This window comes from Marmota marmota, unplaced genomic scaffold (assembly GCF_001458135.2).
Source record: "Marmota marmota marmota unplaced genomic scaffold, marMar, whole genome shotgun sequence".
Taxonomy (NCBI): domain Eukaryota; kingdom Metazoa; phylum Chordata; class Mammalia; order Rodentia; family Sciuridae; genus Marmota; species Marmota marmota.
In genome coordinates, this window is record NW_026000229.1 from 21,190,033 (window position 1) to 21,209,645 (window position 19,613).

The 19,613-nt window shown below is 37.7% G+C and overlaps 1 protein-coding gene across 6 annotated transcripts in view; it reads right to left on the reverse strand.

Annotated features, from left to right (window-relative positions):
* Window positions 1-19,613, reverse strand: part of Fam81a (family with sequence similarity 81 member A) — a 51,383-nt gene that overhangs the window by 4,161 nt on the left and 27,609 nt on the right. For 3 of the 6 annotated variants that reach the window (XM_048792937.1, XM_048792935.1, XM_048792938.1), the window contains exons 4-8: window positions 14,098-14,216; window positions 8,121-8,271; window positions 6,377-6,483; window positions 4,485-4,620; window positions 2,597-2,792 (exon numbers count right to left, since the gene is read on the reverse strand). In XM_048792937.1, the coding sequence (XP_048648894.1) occupies window positions 2,597-2,792; window positions 4,485-4,620; window positions 6,377-6,483; window positions 8,121-8,271; window positions 14,098-14,216 (709 nt within the window). The remainder of the gene's footprint in view (window positions 1-2,596; window positions 2,793-4,484; window positions 4,621-6,376; window positions 6,484-8,120; window positions 8,272-14,097; window positions 14,217-19,613) is intronic. The other 3 variants (XM_048792939.1, XM_048792936.1, XM_015480603.2) reach the window with 1 other exon arrangement.

A 19,613-nucleotide genomic window follows, 5' to 3' on the forward strand; every position in this document is an offset into this window, starting at 1 on the left:
ATATATATATATATATATATGAAACATTTGATTAGAAAAATAAATTCAAAGAAAGAACCCGACTGGTGAAGGTTTGTTGTAAAGGAATCAATGGTGAAATTTGAATATTGAAAACACCTCAACAATATTGTGTGGTACCGTAATCATGTAGGAGAATGTCCTTGTTTTTAGGACATATATATTGAAACAATAAAGGGGTAAAAAAGAAACAGCATGACTACTTCAATGCCCAGATGATTCAGAGAAGAAAGTAACTATAGTCATACACAGAGATATTAAGTATATTTCAAAAATGTCAACAATTGTTAAGTGTAGGACTTATAGAATTTTGGGAAAATTTAGTTTTCCTAAATTTGAAATTATCTCTTTTTAAAATGAAAAACTTTTTAAAGAAAAAAAATCACCATTGGAAGCATTTCAAGCCAGGTACAGTGACACACACCTATAAACCCAACTACTCAGGAAACTTAAGGCAGGAGGATTACAAGTTCAAGATCAGCCTCAACAGTTTAGGGAGAGTCTGTTCCAAAATAAAAAATTAAAAGGGGCTGTGGCTGTAGTCAGTGGTAAAGTGCTCCTGAGTTCAATTCTTGTACCACAAAAAAAAATCCTATTATTCTATATTCCTATTGGTTTTTACATTTTTAAAATTTAAGTTTTAACTTCATTAGTAAATTTAAAATTTTCTCCCAAAATTTTTATGTAAAAATTCATAAAAATTATAAATTCATAAAAATTATCATTAAAATATTTTTGACATGAGAAGACAGAACATATTACTAACTAAATAAAATAGCAAGTTATAAACCAGCATGTGTAGTATGTGCTTTTATTTGGAAAAGAGCACATAAATGTCCTACATGTATAGAAATATATACATAAGAAATAACCTCTGGGTGAGAGAAGGTCTGAGTATTTTAAAAATATCTTGTGTTTTATTATTTTCCATTAAGAAATGTATTATATGGAGGTGGGATTGTGACTCAGTGGTAGAGTGCTTGCCTACCATGCATGAGGCACTGGATTCAATCCTCAGCACCACATAAATGTAAGATAAAGATATTGTGTCCACCTAAAGCTAAAAAAATAATTATTTAAAAAAATAATCCTTGTTATTACATTAAAAAAATAAATATAATTATAATTAAAAATATTTTTTTAATTTAAAAAAGACTCACATATGTTTCTTATTAGGAACCAAATATTAACAACCTCAATGGTAGGGTAAGTAGATGGCAATAAATTCATTCTGGAAATGATACAAAGTTAAACATTCAGTTTAACTGAATGAAACATTCAGTTGCCATGTTCTAATAGCCCAAAAGCCTAAAAATAAAATTAATTTTTATCTGCATAAATTCTCCCATTCTTAAGTTTAATTGTACTTTCTCCTTAAATAAAATAATAAACTTTTGGTGGAAACAAAATCATTTTTGAAATAACTATTTTTATTTCCATGTGGCGAAAATAGAACAATTCCAGAAAAGAAAATACAGAGTCACAGAACTAGAAGGAGCTAGGAGATAAATTAGTCCCACTCTTACACAGGACTTGTCTTCTCTTTCCTAACCAGGGTCCACCAGCCTCTGCTTGACAATTTCGGTAACAAAATGCTCTCAAACTCATAAAGCCACCAGTGTCTTTAGGACCATGAATTCCAAAACAGTGTTGCCTCATATTGAGTTAAAATCTGTCCTTGGGTCACTTCCACTTATTGGTCCCAGTTCTGTATTCCTGAGTTCAGAGTGTAAATCTAACCACTCTGCTGATTTGAATGTCCTCTCCAAAACTCATGTTGAAATTTAATTGCCATTGTGACAGTATTAAGAGGTGAGACCTTTAAGATGTGATTGGATTAAGGCCATGATCATGGGAATGGGTTCCTGCTATAAGGGTGAATTCAGCCTCATTTTTCTCTCTGTCTTGTGTGTGTGCTTCCCCATCATGTGATGACCTCCACTATGATATGATACAGCAGAAAGGCCCTTGCCTCATGCTAGCACCATGCTCTTTGACTTCCTGGCCTCCAGAACTGTAAGAAATAAACCTCTGTTCTTTAGAAATTATGCAATGTCTCAGGTATTCTGTGGAAATGAACAGGTGCCAGTGGAAAATGAACTGACACCTCCCTTTACAAAGTAGCACTAGGACCTTGAAACCAGCTCTGAGAGTCACCTGTAAACAAGGTGTATTCATGGGCCTTATTGACTTCAGAGTGGAGGGAACTCATTACCAAGTTAGTATATGGTCAGCAGTATAAAATAAACCCTCACAAGCCTCTCAAAGATATATGCTTATTTCTGAGATATGTTGAACTTGATTAGAAACAGAAAAGAGTCAGCAGATGGCATTGAAGAAAACATCTCAGCTGCAAGCATGTACAGTTTTGTTTGCCTGTGCCTCAGGGGGGCTCTTCATATTTGGAGTCTGAATAGCACTTTAGTTCAATACAGTACAGCTACTCAGAAAAGCAACCAAGAACATCTCACCGTTATTACATTTAGCAAGGTTCATAAGTAGTTGTAAGGAGTTACTAATTAAAAGATTTTCAGATAAAATGGAAAATAAGCCAGGTGAGCTGTTGGTTTTGGCCTACCAGCATTAACTTCTGCTTTCATTTCCTTCATGTCCTCATTCATCTGCAACTCCAGCTTGCTGATTCGCCCGTGCACCTTCTCTTCTTCTTGCTTTGTTCTCTGCCCTTCCATGTTCTTCTTTTGACTCTCTTCTATTTTGTCAAGTCTGGCTGACATCTGGCTGAGCTTCTTTTCCATGTCCCTTTCATTGGCTCCCTAAGATCCATGATAAGAATTGTACTTTATTACTCCGAAAAGAAAGTCTGCATTGCATTCATATCAGTCATAATAATCTGCTGGGACAGAACTGCAATGGCTACTTGCTGCCTATTCTAATATCCATTCTCAATTGTTTCTTCTTTAACAGACCCCCAATTTTTAGTTCAGTACCAGGTCATCCAGAACACAAACTACATCTTCCTCTATCTCCTGACTTTGTGATTAAGTCTCAGCTAATGCAATGTAACTACAAGTATGTGTGATAGTTTCCAGACAATGTTACAAGGCAGCTGATACTTATCCTTATTTCTTCCTTTCCCCTCTGTTTCTATAATTCAGACAATTCCTGGAGCTCTAACAGATCTCTTGAATTATAAAAATGAGGATCATTTTCTGGGATTGGCAGAAAGTTAATATAAAAGGATCCTGAGTATCAATAAGTAACAGGCCATAACATCAGTATGGCCTAGCCTACGTCCCTATGTCTTTTTTGTAAAAGAGAAATAAGCTTCTATCTTATTAGAGTCACCATTATTCCAGAGTTTACTGTTAGTTATTAAATCAATCCACATGTAAAAATAATAATAAAAGTAATCCAAAGACCCAGAAACCTACACATGTATTAGCATGAATCTAAGTAAAACATTCAGTAGATCTGAAGAAAATACTAAAAGAATATATTTGAAATATTAAATATTTTCTTTCCTTTCCTTTCCACCATGCTTGGATTTGGGAGGAATCTTTGTCTGCTGGTGAGCTTTGGAGGTCCAGACTACAAAGACCAAGCTGTAAGTTGCTACAGCAATGATAAAGCTCTCTTGATGTTACTCACTGCAAAAGTCTGCAATTCAGCAGCTGTGCAACCGGAGAAAGCACAGTCAGAGATGCAAACTGTGCTCACTGTTTCTGGCCAGTTAAAGCCCAACAGGAGGAGGAAGTGCAAGAAAAGAGAAGGGAAAAGGAAATGGTCATGCTAACTAAAACCAACAAAAATTTGTTTGTCAAGTACTGGTTTCAGAGTCTACTGGTTTTGAACACCATGTACACAACACTTTCTTGATATGGTTTTGGAGCAGTTCTGCAAACCTCAGCTTTGTGAGAGACTGGGGCAGAAGGAGGAGATAGCAAAGACAATGATGGATACAGTTATATGTTGCACTGGGATGCCTCATAATGTGATTCCAGTGTATTGAGGGGTCTGCAGAGAGAAATCTATTGGACACTGGTAAAAAGCAAAACCAGGTTATGAAATTAAAATCAATAAAGATCAAGCTGGGAATGGTTAGTTTTATTCAGAAAGACAGATAGGCAAACTGAATCATTAAGATCTTGACTTCATTTTATCTTAACTGGAAATACTGAAATTTTCTTTCCAGACTGTGTTAACCAAAACAAGTCAAAATGCTCCACCACCTCTTTACAAAGAATACAAAATCAGGAGCTACATGCATAGCTTACTGGTAGAATATGGGCCAAGTATCTGAGAGACCCTGGGTTTGATCCCCAGAACCAAAAAAAGAAGAAAGAATATGTACCACCAGAATGTGATCAAAGGCAAGAAACAACAGAACAGCTTTAAGTGGTACCAAATTCATCAGTAATAAGTCAGTAGGCATTATATTAGTCAAACATTGTAGCCCCCACCCTCTCTGAATAACTGCTAAATTATTGCTAACCATTAATACCTACACTGTTTTCCTTAACAACCAAGGAAAGCTGATCAATTTTCTGTAAAAGTTCTTTTTCTATTCGTTCTTGCTCCTGTTGTAACCAACTCCGTGCAGATAAAATCTGGTTACTGAGTTCTTCAACTGTACCTTTAAATCTAAAAAAAAAAAAGATGTATATAAAACAATTTTTAAATGATATTAAGTAACCTCTGACTATCAGATTTCTGATAAATTTGCCAGCATTAAACTCAGCTTGACCAAATGACATGCTCCCCTTTTCTTAGGATTGTACTCGGCACCATATTGGGAAAGCAAGGAGGGCAAGAAGATACAATAGAAAAGCATCTGATGCTGCTGCTACCTGTAAGGAGCTGGCAGTGTGGGCACTGAGGTGACATGGTGACCCCAAGCTGTGCCAGGTGCTAAGTTTTGCAGTTCCCAGGGTTTGTGGTGCTCTTGGAGAACACAGCGTCCCTGATCTACCCTTCCAGGCTCCCCGGCTTTTCTGGGCTCTTCTTGTTCCTTTTATCTCCCAGGACTGGAACCTGGCTCCCTATCTCTGTATTGTTCCCCAAATTACTCTTGCCCCATATGGACACATCCTAATTTAAATCAGAAGTAAAATTAAAAGGGGGAAAATAATCCTCCCAACCTTCCACTCCTTTAGTCTTCTCCCTTTCCAAATTCCTAAAAGTAACCGTTATACATGCTACCTCCCTTAGTTACTTTTTACTGTGATATGAAATAAAAGTACAGACTAATACATGTGATTTAGATATGTGATTTGAATAATAACAACACCCACTGGGGCACAGTTTCTAATTGTCCTGCAATGTCTGTTCTCTTATTTCCTTTAAGAAGACTTCATCCGGGGTATAAGGCTGTCTAGCCACAGACCACACTTCTCAGCCTCCCTTGCAGCTGGATGTGGCCACATAATTAAATTAGGCAATGGGACATACCTGGAATTGATAAGTTCATATATCTGGTCATATCTTTAAAAACAAAACTTTTGCCCTGGATTCTCTCCCTATCTCTCTCTATCCAGATGACTGGGGAGGGAAAAGGTCTGGAGCAGTGGAGACACCACACAGTAGGGTGCTGTCCCTCCTGACGTGGACACTGATCTTGGAACTGTTATGTGGGAGCCATGGCACTGAAGCTAGCCTTTCCCTACACTAATGCAGCTGTACACCCCTAGTCTGCTTAAAACATACAATACCACCAGGACACAGAAGCCCCAAGTGTGCTCTGAAATTGTCCTACTCACCAAGAAATAAACATTATCTGGAATTCTACTGTTCTTTCTAAGAGCCTTCTCCTTATAAGGACTTTATTCATTACATCAGGCTTCCCTGGATAACCCAAGATAACCTATCCACCTCAATTAAGATCCTTAACTTAATCACATCTGCAAAGACCCTTTTTTGCCACATAAGGTAACATTAAAAATTCTAGAATTAGGATATGGAGATATTTGGGAACCATTACTCAGCTGGTTCATTACTCAGAAAGTTACAATCATGTAACTTTCCTTCAAAATACTTATTAATAATAATATAGCATAGGTTTATTTAAGTTCCTACTTGATTAAAAGTCATCAGCTCCCTAGATTATAAACTCTATAAGGATAAGAATAGAGTCCGTTTTTCTGTTCATTACTGGATTCTTGGCCCCTAGGCCAGTACTCAACAAATGCTAGTTGAACAAATACATTAGTTATTATCCAACAACTAAGAACAATAATAATTATGAAGGAATGGACACATACTACATGTAAACTTTCCCTTTTAACTTCCATTACTGATTTCATTATGTGCAATAAGTAAAAATCAAGAGGAAAAAATTCTAGTAGCACCTAAATTCAGAAAGAGCTTCAACCAAACCTTTTTTTGATAAATTCATGCTTACTTAGTATCTAAAAGCTGAAGCTGGTGGTTACTGTCTCTATGGGACATCTTCAATTTGGTGCTCTGCTCTGATATTGACAAGTCCACTCTGTTCAAAAGCTGAGAAATCTGGAAAAGAAGAGACTTGCTTATAAATATCACACTTCATCAGATATAATTTCAGAAAACATCTCATCAGCTATAATCTAATCAGCATCATTTTCAGTTTAATAAATTCACTTAGGAGTTCATCTCATATTTTCACCTCTGTTTTCTGTCTTACACAGCCATCAGAAATCAAGACTAGTAGCATTAACAAAATACTCATCCCACACTGAGCATGAACCTTTTCCATTTTCTGATAAGCAAGCCCAGCTTCTGCCCATGATAAGCATTTCCACCAGCTGGCACAAAATACAGGCATCTTTACCTTGGAATTTCAAGTGGCTGTTAGGCACAGGAAATGGAATTCCTATTGCTTATAAAATCCATCAAGGACCCAGAGAGGACTATAGAGTCAAGTCACCAGCAAATATAATTTTAGACTATCTCCTTCTTGGTCATTTTTCTCACTACCTATCCATTTCCCTTATATTTTTACTGAAATGTAACCTAAAACTTGTCCTGTGTGAAGTGTTCACATTTTCCAGAAAGAAAGAAAGAGAAGAAGGAAATTGTGTTCAATTGTTCAACATTCTTTACTTAAAGATTCATGGTATCTATCAGATCTGGAACCAAAATTTTAAAAAAAAAAGTATGCTTTATTTATTCATTTTAAAATTTTTATTTATTTACTTTTCAGTACTGGGGATTGAATCCAGGGCCTTTCACATGCTAGGCAAATGCTCTACCACTGAGCTGCAGCCCCAGCCCTAGTATGCTTCTTTTGATGGGTTTCTGGGTGTATTTTACTTGGCCTGGCTACCAGACAGCTTAAGATTTATTTTGCATCTATTTTCTGACATAATAATTCCATCCTCAGTTATTCTTCAAAAAAAAAAAAGTGGACTTGTCTTTATTCTTTTTTTTTTTCACAGTTTAGTAATGTCTGTGTCTTTCACATCAGTACTTCAGATTCTTACTGGAGGTAGTTAGGAGATAAATATTTTTAATCCAATAAATGGACTAAATACCCCTATTTTTCTAGAATGGCCTCTCTATGAATGAAGAATAATAAATAGGGCAGATACTATGGGAAAAGTTCTAGAAAACAGGTCCTATTATTATGACAAAACGGACAAAAAAACCCCTGAAATGCCAAGAGTTTTGCTTTGTGAAATTAATTTGTCAATTTCAAGCTAGAATAGCCTAAAATTCTGAGCAAGTCTCTCTTCTAGCTTAGTTCTAATTGTGGTCCTACATACAGACCATATAATGAGGAAGCACATGTAATGAGTCCCAGTGCCACACCTGAATCAAAAACTGAGGTGAGTGGCATGTTAAAAAAAAAAAAAATCTCTGGATCACTTACCTATGCAAAAGGCAGTTTTGGAGACAAAATTTGAAATTACTGGGTTACATGAATTGTTTTAGGATTGAGGGGGACGAATCTTTGCAATTAGGATCATATTGAAAAATCTTGGTGGTTTGCTTACCAGACTCATCAAGAGCCACTCCAGTGAAAAAGAGAAGAAAGTAGTAGAGAAAAGACACACTTATTTGCATAAACCTAAGCTAGTTGCTCCTAAAAGAAATAACCAACACCATGTTATTCTTAGCTAAGAACAAATTACCTGCTTTTAAAAGCTACCTGAAACAGGTCATACCTGTCCTTCTGCATCTTTGATTTTCGTTTCCAAGATCAGTTTGGCAGCTTGCTGTTCTTTGTTTAAGTGCTGGAGCCCCTCATAGGTTGTTTTGTGCTCTGCAGAGAGTCTGGCTATGCTGGCATCACATCTGCCCAAGCAAACAACAAAGCTACTTCTTATTAAAATTTAAAAACATGTGCAAAAGCTTCTTTACATACCATAAAATGCAAAGCCCTGCTCACAGAAACTGCACAGTCAATCATGTTTTTTAAGGGGTTCAAGTGGACTCAGAAAGCTGCCCTCGATTATATATCATGACTGAAAGAATCATTCCAAGAATGCAAGTTTGATTCAACAACAGAAAAGCAGTTAATTGGATATACCATATCAACAAGGTAAAGGATCATCTCAATAGGTGAAGAAAAAACATTTGACGAAATTCAACACTCTTCATGATAAAAGCAATCAACAAACTAGGAATTGAAAGGAATTTCTTCAAACTGAAAAAAAGAATATACAGGGCTGGGGTTGTGGCTCAGTGGTAGAGGGTTCGCCTAGCATGCGTGAGGCACTGGGTTCGATTCTCAGCACCACATTTAAATCAATAAAGTCTATTGACAACTGAAATAAAAATTTTTAAAAAAGAATATACAAAATATCCACACCTAGCCAGGTCCAGTGGTACATGCCTCTAATCCCAGTGATTTGGGAGGCTGAGGCAGGAATATTGGAAGTTCAAGGCCAGACTCAGTAACGTAGTGAGGCCCTAAGTGATAGTGAGACCCTGTCTCAAAAAGGGTTGGGAAATTAGCTCCATGGTAAAGTGCCCCTGGGTTCAATACATAGGACTAAAAAACAAACAAACAAACAAAAAAAAAACACCAAGCATCATCCTTAATGGTGAGAGACTGGATGCTTTCCTCTAAGATCAGGACAAGACAAGGATGTCTGCTCTCACCACTCCTATTCCACATCCTACTGGGGGTTCTAGTGACAAAATTAGGAAGAAAATGAAATAAGTGTCACTCAGGTTGGAAAGTAAGAGGTTAAACTATATATGCAGATGCCATGAAAATCCCAATAATTCCACCAAAAATTATTAAAAGTAATAAATGAGTTCAGCAAGATTTTAGGATAAAAGACCAAAATACAAAAAAATCAATATTTATTGATATATAATATTTCTATATAGTAGCGATAAAATTGAAATTAAGAAAACAAAAATAAAATGCTTAGGAATAAGTTTAAAGAAGTATAAAAGTTATACTCTGAAAACCATATTAAACCATGTTAAGGTTAAAGATAACCTTAACAAATGGAGTGATACCCACATTAATAAATCTAAGACAATATTTATAGAATCATGATATTCTCCAAATTGATCTACAGATTCAGCACAGGCCCTATAAAAATTCCAAGTTACCTTCTTTGCAGAAATTGATAAGCTGGTCCTAAATTTCATATGGAAATATAAGGGACTCTGAAGTGCTAAAAGAATCTTGAAAAAGAACAAAATTAGAGGACTCACATTCCTGGATTTCAAAACTTACCACAAAGCTGCAGTAATCAAGAAAGTGTGGTACTGGCATAAGAACAGACTAACAGATTAATGGAATAGAACAGAGAGTCTATAAATTATCCTACATATCTATGGCCGAATGGTTTTCAGCTAGGATTACAAGCCAATGCAATTGGGAAAAAAAACCAGATTTTTCAATAAATGACTCTGAAACAACTAAATATCCACAAGCAAAAGAAAGTATTTGGAATCTTACCCCACACCATATATAAAAAAGTTAAGTCAAAATAGATCAAAGACTCAAATCTAAGAGGTGAATCTATAAATCGAAGAAAAAAAAATGTAAGTTTTCATGGCCTGGATTAAGCAATGGTTTCTAAAATATGAAACCAAAAATACAACCAAAGAAAAATAAATATATAAGTTGATATAATCAAGATTAATTTTTTGTGTGTGTTTCAAAGGACACAATCAAGAAAATGATGTAATCCCAGCTACTCAGGCAGGAGGACTGAAAGTTCAAGGGCAGCCTCAGCAACTTAGCAAGACATTATCTCAAAAATAAAAAAAGGCTGGGGATGTAGCTAAGTGGTAGAGCACACCTGGGTGGTTCAATCTCCAGTCCCCCCCCAAAAAAGAAAAAGAAAGTGAGAAGATGACTCCATGACTCTTAGGAAAAAAATGAAATCAGATATGATAAGGAAATTGTAGCTAGGATCTATAAACAACTCTTACAACTCAATAATAAAAAGACAATCCAACTCAAAAATGAGCATGCATACTGAAAAAACATTTCTTCAAAGAAGATATACAAATGACCAATATACATATTAAATCATGTTCAACATCATTGGTCATTAGGGGAATGCAAATCAAAACCACCATGAGATACATGATACAGATAGGTGTTAGGATGTGGAAAATCTGAACCTTCATACACTGCTGGTGCCAGTGTAAAATGGTGTAGCCACTTTGGAAAATGGTTTAGCTGTTCTGTTCCTTGAAAAGTTGCATATAGTTACCATGGTACTCAACAATTCCTCTCTAGGTGCATATCCAAGAGAAAAGAAACATAATCTCACACAAAAAATTGTACACAAATGTTCACAGCAGCATTCTTTATAACAGCCAAAAAGTAGAAATAATCTAAACATCCAACTGATGAAAAGATAAGACATCCAGGCTGGGGATATGGCTCAGTGGTAGAATACTTGCCTGGCATGCATGAGGCCTGGGGTTTAATCCCTAACATGGCAAAAAAAAAAAAAAGGAATGAAGTGTTCATACATGCTACAATATGGATGAACCCTGAAAATACATGCTCAGCCTAAGAAGGCAGTCTCACAGGACCACAAATGGTTCCATTCATGTGACATGTCCAGAAGAAACAGAAAATACTCAGTGGTTGCCATGGACTAGGGGGTGAAACAGGAGGAATGGAGGAATAGGGATTGGAGGGTAAAGATGGGGAATGACAGCTAATGAGTGTGGGGTTTCTTCTTGAATGATACAAATATTATAAAATAAATTATGATAGTTACACAACTCTATAAATATACTAAAAACCATGCACCTGTAACCCTAGCTACTCAGGAGCATAAGGCAGGAGAATCACAAGTTTGTGGCCAGCCTGGGCAATGTAGCAAGACCTCCCGCCTTAAAAAACAAGAAAGAAAGAAAAAAAGAAATCTATTGAATCATATATTTTAAATAGGTGATTTCTATGGTGTGTGAATTATACTTCACCAAAGCTCTTCATAAAGAGCAATAGAGAAGAAAGAGAGGGGGGGGGGTCATCATGCATCTCTGCTGTGCCATTCCTGAGGGGCTGGCTCCTGGTATTATCCTTCTCCAGTTCCCACTAAGCACATAGGAAGGAACTCGGGCACCTGCCTCAGCATGCGACATTTGTCCTGTAAAGCTCTCTGACCATGCCAACCAACCTCACAGAGGAAAGTGGAAGAAGCCACTGAATCTTGGAAAAGTGAAAACAATGTACCAGATGATGGTCCAAATGTTCTAGTAGGAATTGGAAAGCTAAACTCCTGGAGCTCTGTTTTTAGGAGAAATGGGAAAATCTTTGACCAAGTCCTGTTTAGGATATGTTATGCTCAATGGGATAAATGTGTCCCTCACCTCTAATGAGAATTTACCTGTGCCCTTCTGACTTTAATTTAACAGGGAAAAATCAGGGTCTGTTTGCTATTCATGATATCACCAATGTACCATAAAACTACAAAATTAAATACTAACACTGCAGTCTAGTCACTTAATATCACAGCCAGGTATGGTGGTGCACACCTGTAATCCCAGCTACTCAAGAGGCTGAGGCAAGAGGATCATAAGCTCAAGGTTAGCCTGAGCAACTTAGCAAGACCCTTTTCAAAATAAAATTTCAAAAGTGCTAAGGATGTAGCTCAGAAGTAGAGCACCCCTGAGTTCAATCCCCAGTATGGAAAAAAAAAAGGAATATCACTTATAAATTTCATACCCCTTCAATACAATTACATAATAAATGAAAGAAAGTAAAAGCTTTACCAAAGAATTTTTATTTCTCATGAATTCATTTCAACAATCAAACTCTCATTAGCATTCCAAGGGAAAGACAAATATAGCCACAAAACAAAGCAAAAATATCTGGTGCTCATAACAAATGTTTTTGACAATTTTAGAAGTATTTTTGTTACAGGGAAGGAAAAAGTTGGGTAGAGAAATTGATAGGAAACTGAAGAAAATGTAAGATTTCTAAAAGTATCTCAAAATAATTTTTCTACTTGGTGTTAGATCTAGTATCGTGAGGATAATTTCAATTTTCACTACTGCCCTTGAGGTGACAGCTACCATTCATTGCAAGCTCACTCCATCCCATGCTGTGCCTGAGGGCTCTTACATATATTGCTTCACTTAATCTTCAAGAACCTGCAACTAGAGGGGCTAGGAAGACCCTCAAGGTTCTCCTGAAGTCCCTACTTTGCCCTGTTGCTCTAAGGTTCTTCCAACTCCTTGCCATTCTGAGAAGTAGCACAGAACTAGGGCTTCTTTTAAGCCACTCAGCAAGTAAGGATTCAAGGGTTTTTAGTCCTATAAACAGTGATTTTTCTAGATCATTCACTCATCCAAACATTTGTTGAGTACCTACTGCTTTCCAGAGACTGTCCCAGGAACTGGGCTACAGAAGTAAAAGACATGGAACCACACTCCAGGACAGTGATTGCAGGAGTGAGCAGGAAACAGAGACTCAATGGAATGTGCATGCGAAGGGAGCCTGGTGGAGAGGTGGTATCAGGAGAGACTCCCAGAAGAGTGCATCTGAGCAGAAGCTAAAGACCAACAAGAAGTCAGAAAAGGAGGAGGACAGGCAAGCTAGGTACAAGGACAGCAAGGGCAAAGGGGCAGCAGGAGGAGCTCCAGGGTAGAGCTTGTGAAGAGGTCAGCAGGCTGTCCACCACCAAGGCCCATACTAAGGAAACAGGAGTTCATCCTGATGAGGATAGAAAGCCACAGGAAAGTGGTCAAGTAGTCCTTCATTCAATCCATGCAGCCCTCTGCTACTAAACTGATATTTAGCAAACCCAAACACACATACCCAGCATTCAAAGCCCTAAGTGTGGTTTCTACAGAAATGCACTCCAACACTACCCCTCACTATTCCCAAGAGGCCCTGGATCCTGGGGGTCGCTATTCTTTCTTCCACCCTTCACTTACAGATCACCCTCATTGTCATCACAGGCTGACATTCACTCCAAAGCTCCTGTGTAGAAGCACATTCATGTGCTTGGCTCTTAATAGCAGCAGAGGGCAGAAGAGGAGCATAAATAATTTGGAAAACTTCATCCCAGCTAGATAAAAATAATCCTAGACACAGTCATGTGCAGTGCTTCTCAAACATTGGCATGCACGTGAATTCAAGGATCTTGTTAAAATGTAGATTCTAATTCAGTAGTTGTGGGGTAGACCCAAGATTGTACATTGCTAACAAGGTCCCAGGTAATGCTGGTGCTGCTGGTTCATGGAGCACACATCAAGCAGAGAGAGCAGCACTTTTCACATTATCTTAGATGGATCTCTATTTAAAATTTCAAGTCTATCAAAACCCAATACTTTCAGAAAACAAAAATAAATTATAATAAAAATAAAAAATTTTAAAAGGCACACAAAAATGTAAGTTCCAACATTGTATTAATTATGTTCATTTGGTTAAAATGAACATGTTACCTTACCAAATGCCACAGGTCAGTGGAGGGAGCTCTCTGCTCATTTCTTCCCATGAAGACCATACTGATTTCAGAAACACAAGAAATCATGGCATGCTCACAACTAGGCTTGACTTGGATGTCTAATTTTATGGGCAAAGCAAGGAGGGGATGTGTAAAGACACGCAAGGAAGTTGGGGCTTCACAAATATATTGCTCACTAAAGCGGAGTTTATGAAACACAGCTTTTGACGAGCACAGACCCCAACATTTGAATACCTACCTTGCCACTCTTCCTCGGAGATCTCCCAAACCAGAGAGCTGACGCATCTCCAGGGTCTTTAAGGCAGAATTAGTTCCATAGCTAATGTTGTCCCTGGCACGGATCTGCTCCTGGAGTACCTAGAGAACACAGAGACCACTCAAGGTCATTTGCAAATTTATATGCAGCCACAAAAGTATTTTGTATTTTGGGAAAAAAAAATAAAAATGTTTAACAACTTATTATTATTATTATTATTAATATATTTCACAAGAAGCTTCTTTTTAACAGTCACCTGATAGAAAGAGGTGGGTTAGGGGGAAATCAGGAGGCTTAGGAAGAAAGCAAGAGACCTTAGTGACCACTATGGGTTAAGTCCCTTAATTCACCAGTAACAACTAAATTCCTTTATATTATTTTTTTTAATAATGAAGGCATTTTAGGTATAATATTGCTGTGCCCAGAGGTCAAGTATGAAGTGGGTTTGTTCAGTTTTTTGTGTGTGTGTTTGTTGTGGTAGTTATTTTCTTTTTTTATTGTTTTAATTTCAGTTTTGGATTCCTCTTTGACATAAGAATATCTAGATATCTAAGGATTACTTAGAATTAGAATTGCAGTCAACATAATGAGGCCCTATCTCAAAAAAGAAAACAAATTAGAATTGACGTCTTCTTTTTCAAGCAGTTAAGTTTTTGTAGTCATTTTTATCATTTAATTCTCATCATATTGGTTTATGATAAATATAGTATAATTCTGAAATATGTTAAGGCTTGCTTTGTGGCACAATTGATTTTTTTTAACATTCCATAGACATGCAAGACTACATATTTACTCCTGGGCACGGTGGCCCATGCCTATAATCCCAGCGGCTTGGGAGGCTAAGGCAGGAAGATCATGAGTTCAAAGCCAGCCTCAGCATCTGCGAGGCACTAAGCAACTGAGACCCTGTCTCTAAATAAAATACAAAATAGGGCTGGGGATGTGGCTCAATGGTTGAGTGCCCCTGAGTTCAATCCCTGGTACCAAAAAAAAAAAAAAGTATATATTTACTACTTGAGGAATGTAAGGTTTGAATTTGTCTACTCTGAGTTTACTGATTTCATTATTCATTTCCCTTAGATCTTATTTACTTTTGTTTTTTAAATCTTATTTGTTTTTACTTCATTTTTTTCATCTGTGAAAGAATAACTATGAATTCTCCCACTGTAAAATATATTCATCAAGTTCTCCATTTAGCTGCCATTTTATTTGGTACACATGGATTTAAGATAAAAGCATTTATTATCATCCTCTAATAACCTTCTTTAGTACCTTTAATATTAAGTTTCATCTTACCTGATATGACTATTGCTAGTATTTTTCAGAAACAATGAAGCAAACAGTAGCTTTGTGTTAACTGCTTGGTTTGATTGTATACCAGGCACTGTTCTAAGAACACTGTTCTAAGTACAACTGAATCTTCACAGAGTCCCAAGAAGAAGGTACTATCACTATCCCCATTTCACAGATGGGGAAATCTCTAGGCAACTTGCTTAAGTCCACACAGACACCAAGTGTCAGAGCTGGGATTCAAACCCAGGGAGTCTGGCTCCATAGTATACTCTCAACCATGACACCACATTGCTTTGGTTGTCTGCATTTTCATCTCACTGTATGTATTCAATGTATGTCACTGTGTTGTTCTTTATCCTTTTCCTTATTTATTTCTTATTTTTATCTTTTTAATATTTTTAGATAGACACAATACTTTTGTTTATTTAGTTTTCTTATGTGGTGCTAGGAATCAAACCCAGTGCCCCATGCATGCTAGGCAAGTGCTCTACCACTGAGCCACAACCCCAGCCCCATTCTTTTCCTTATCTAAACTGATTTAATCAGGTTACATCCACGCTTTCATCTTGGCTGTTAATGGAGGAATGTTCCAGACATAGCCATTCCATGAGTAGTTACTTTCCATTCCCCATGTTCACACTACACGCACGTCTATTTCGGGCTCTGCTCTTGCAAGGCTGTCCTGATATGGACACTCAGCACATCTGCATGGCTACCTCCTTCGCTCTTCAAACCCAGATGTCTTATTTGGAAAAAATTTACTTTGTTTCCCTCCTGCCCTTTCCCCTACTCCCAATAGGCTTTGCTAAAATATCTTGCTACTTTGGATTGGGCTATCATTAGAATTTTGCTTGCAGAATCTCTCTAGCATTTTTATTTTTTTAATGCTTTCTTTACATAGTCCTAGGCATTTATCAATATATATTTGCCTGAAATTATATAGATCTTTTTTTAAGGATCATAGATCATCTTTGTGCTTTTCCTCTGCCCTACCTCAGGTTCTCTGCTCATGTGTACTATACTTGGTGTATTCGGTTGGAGTCCTTTCTCTGACATATTCATCAGATCAGGCACCTGAGGAAAGACTCTTGATCCCAGCCATATGGATTACCATCCTCCCCGACCCTGAAGGTGGGTGATCTGCAGATGGGTTACAGAACTCTTGGGCCTTTCTTCTGGGTGACCTTTGAGGGTGCCAGAGTGTCCAATGCTTCTTTCTCTGCAAGTATTTTGGCTTCTGGTACCTAGAAGTAGGTACTTCATCATTGGAGTTCAGAAATTTTACCAGAATGTACCTGATTCCTGATTGTGGGACTTTTTTTTTCCTTTTCTTTTCTTAAATTCAATTCTACCTGGACCTCAGTGAACATTTCAATCTACAGTCTCTGATTTTTCTTTAACTTGGGTAAAATTTCTTCTCCTATGGAACTAATACTTCTTCTCCATCTGTTTATTTTCTCCTTTTGGAACCCTTGTCATTCACATTCTGGATGTCCTACATCTGTCCACCAACACCTCTCTCTTTCTCTCCTGGTTCCTCCCTCTTTACATTTGGCTCTGATGTCTCATAGAATTCTTCTACTTTGTCTTGTTTGACAACTAATTGCTTCCAATTCATCTGCTCACTTTAAAAAATTTGAGTTTAAGGAACAAATTTTATGTTGCACTAGGGTCTCCTAAATGGGCGAATTGTTTTTTATTCATAGTCCATCTGCTTCCAATGTTTATGGGGCTGTTCTTACTCTTCCTTCCTCTGGCTGCTGGGCCCCTTGAGTGTGATATGACCTTCCTTTCCCTGTTCATTGGAGTGCCTTAAGTAGGTGCTCCTGAGTGTAGGAGGAGCTTTGGGCTGGAAGTGCAGCCTGGAAAGGCACAGGGCAAGGCTCCAAGTAAGGCATAGGAGGAAGGCTCTCTGCATCCTGCCCCAGTCAGGAGGCAATGGGGACACAGTCTACCTCCACAGGCCCTCCAGGTCTCCAAGGGCAGGAGACTGGCTCAAGTAAATAGAGTGAGGCCATGAGATGGACCCTCTCCTCCACGGACTCCTGGCTATGGGTTCTAGATCCTGGATCCATGGCTCTCCCAAGCTAGGTCTCTGCTGGGTCCCCAGGGCCTCCAGCCTGTTTAGCACAGCCATTTTTAGGAAGGTGGCACTAGGATGGGGAAGTAGGCACTAACCCACCACCTCCCCTCACCCTTCTGTACCAATATAAGGAATTCCTAAGGATATGGTCCTGGGTATCTACATGCTGCTGTTTATTTCTAGAAATATACTGACAAATTTGTGGTCCCGCTTGCAAATGAATAGGGAAACCCAATTCAAGACGATGCAATTACGCTTACAGAAATCATTTTTTTGCACTTTTTCTCAACTCTTTTATCTTCTCTCTCTGTCATAATGTACACACAGAAAAGTGTATTTAATGTACATTTTTAGATTTTCAAACTTCCTAGCAAAAAGCAGAAATTAGGAATGAGAGTGTTCTGTTTTCCTTATTGGAAATCTGATAGGGGTCATTTTGGATGGAGTGACAATAAGGATAAAGAAATATTTCACTGATAGGAATCTGTAATTGTCAGATCCATCTGTTATTTCTGTAGTTTCCAACTTTTTTTCTGAATGAATTTGCTCTATGAAGAAGAATGCAAACTAGTTACAATCACCTGTGAATGACAAAACATTAGTCATCTGAACATATTCCTGCAAGAACACTTCAGATCTGACTAATCAGGTCCTGGCACTCTCCCACTGAATGGAAGGCTGGTGAGCATTCTCTCTTTCTTAATGGGAAGTAACACCTATTAGTTACAGTTAATAGAAACTAATACTTACACTTTCTGTGTGGAATGTTTCAACTAGTCGATCTCAAAGGTCTTTGGGGTGTATAAGTATCACTCAGGTGGCTTACTCCACATGCAAAGTCCCAGGCCCCATCCCCCAGAAAACCAAAGTTAAGGAATTGACCCAGGAGTGTGGCTGTTCAGGGTCATGAACTGCTCCTGGAGATAGTAACATCGCATTAGACATCATAAAAACAGCAAAGGCTATAGCCGGTCCAACTTCATTTGGGTTGATTTTCAATCAGTAAGCAAAGAAAATGGAAAGTGATTTCATAAAAGAGAAGCTAAAAATAATTAAACAACATATTTTTTTTAAAGATTCAACCTTTCTAGTAAGCAAAGAGTCAGGAAATAAGATCACACCATTATCATGTACCACTCTGGGGCAGGATGTAGATGGTGGAGGCGGCTGTGCATGTGTGGGAGTAGGGGCTAGATGGGAACTCTCTGTACTTTCCGCTCAGTTCTTGCAAACCTAAAACTGCTCAAAAAAGATCAAGTCTACTTTTTATTTTTATTTATTTATTTTTTTGTTGTATATACTTATTTTAAATAAGTAAATAAGTGAGTTGGGAAACAAACCCAGGGCTTTGTGCATACAAAGTATGTGCTGTTACTCAGCTACATCCCCAGCCCAAAGTGTATTTTTTAAAAAATCAAAATATCATATCGTCTTTATTGGTTGAAGAAGCGTATATTTTTAGGTCAGGCAGCAGCGCATGCCTGTAATCCCAGGGATTTGGAGAGGCTGAGGCCAGAAAATCACAAGTTCCAGGCCAACCTGGGCAACTTAGTGAGGCCCTGTCTCAAATAAAAAACAAAAGGGGCTGATGACATAGCTTAGTGGTAGAACATACTGGGTTCAATTCCCAGGAGAGAGAGAGGGAGAGAGAGAGAGAGAGAGGGAGAGGGAGAGGGAGAGGCAGAGGCAGAGGGAGAGGGAAAAGCAGTAGCAAGTAGTTTTAACTTATAATACTAAAAAAGTATATCAAAAATCAAAAAGGCACAGTTGGCCCTTCCTGAAACAACTTTTCTGAAGAGTGATGCAGCAAAATACATTCAAAATGTTCATGACTTTGACTCTGGTTCTGATTCATGACTCTGGTTCTTAGAATTAATATTAAAGGAAATATTAAGAAAAATAAAAATGTTTTCATAGGGTGACACACATGAAGTCTTTCATTATACAGCACTAGGAGGTTCACAGAGGGTTTTTTTTAAACAAAGCAAAATGTGTATAATCTAATATTAATCAAAAAGAAAGGGCACAAAATAACCACAACATGATTCCAGCTATGCGCTGAAATCCTCATAAAGTACTACAATGTTCAAGTTTTGTTGATTTCTAGTGGGATTATGGGTGA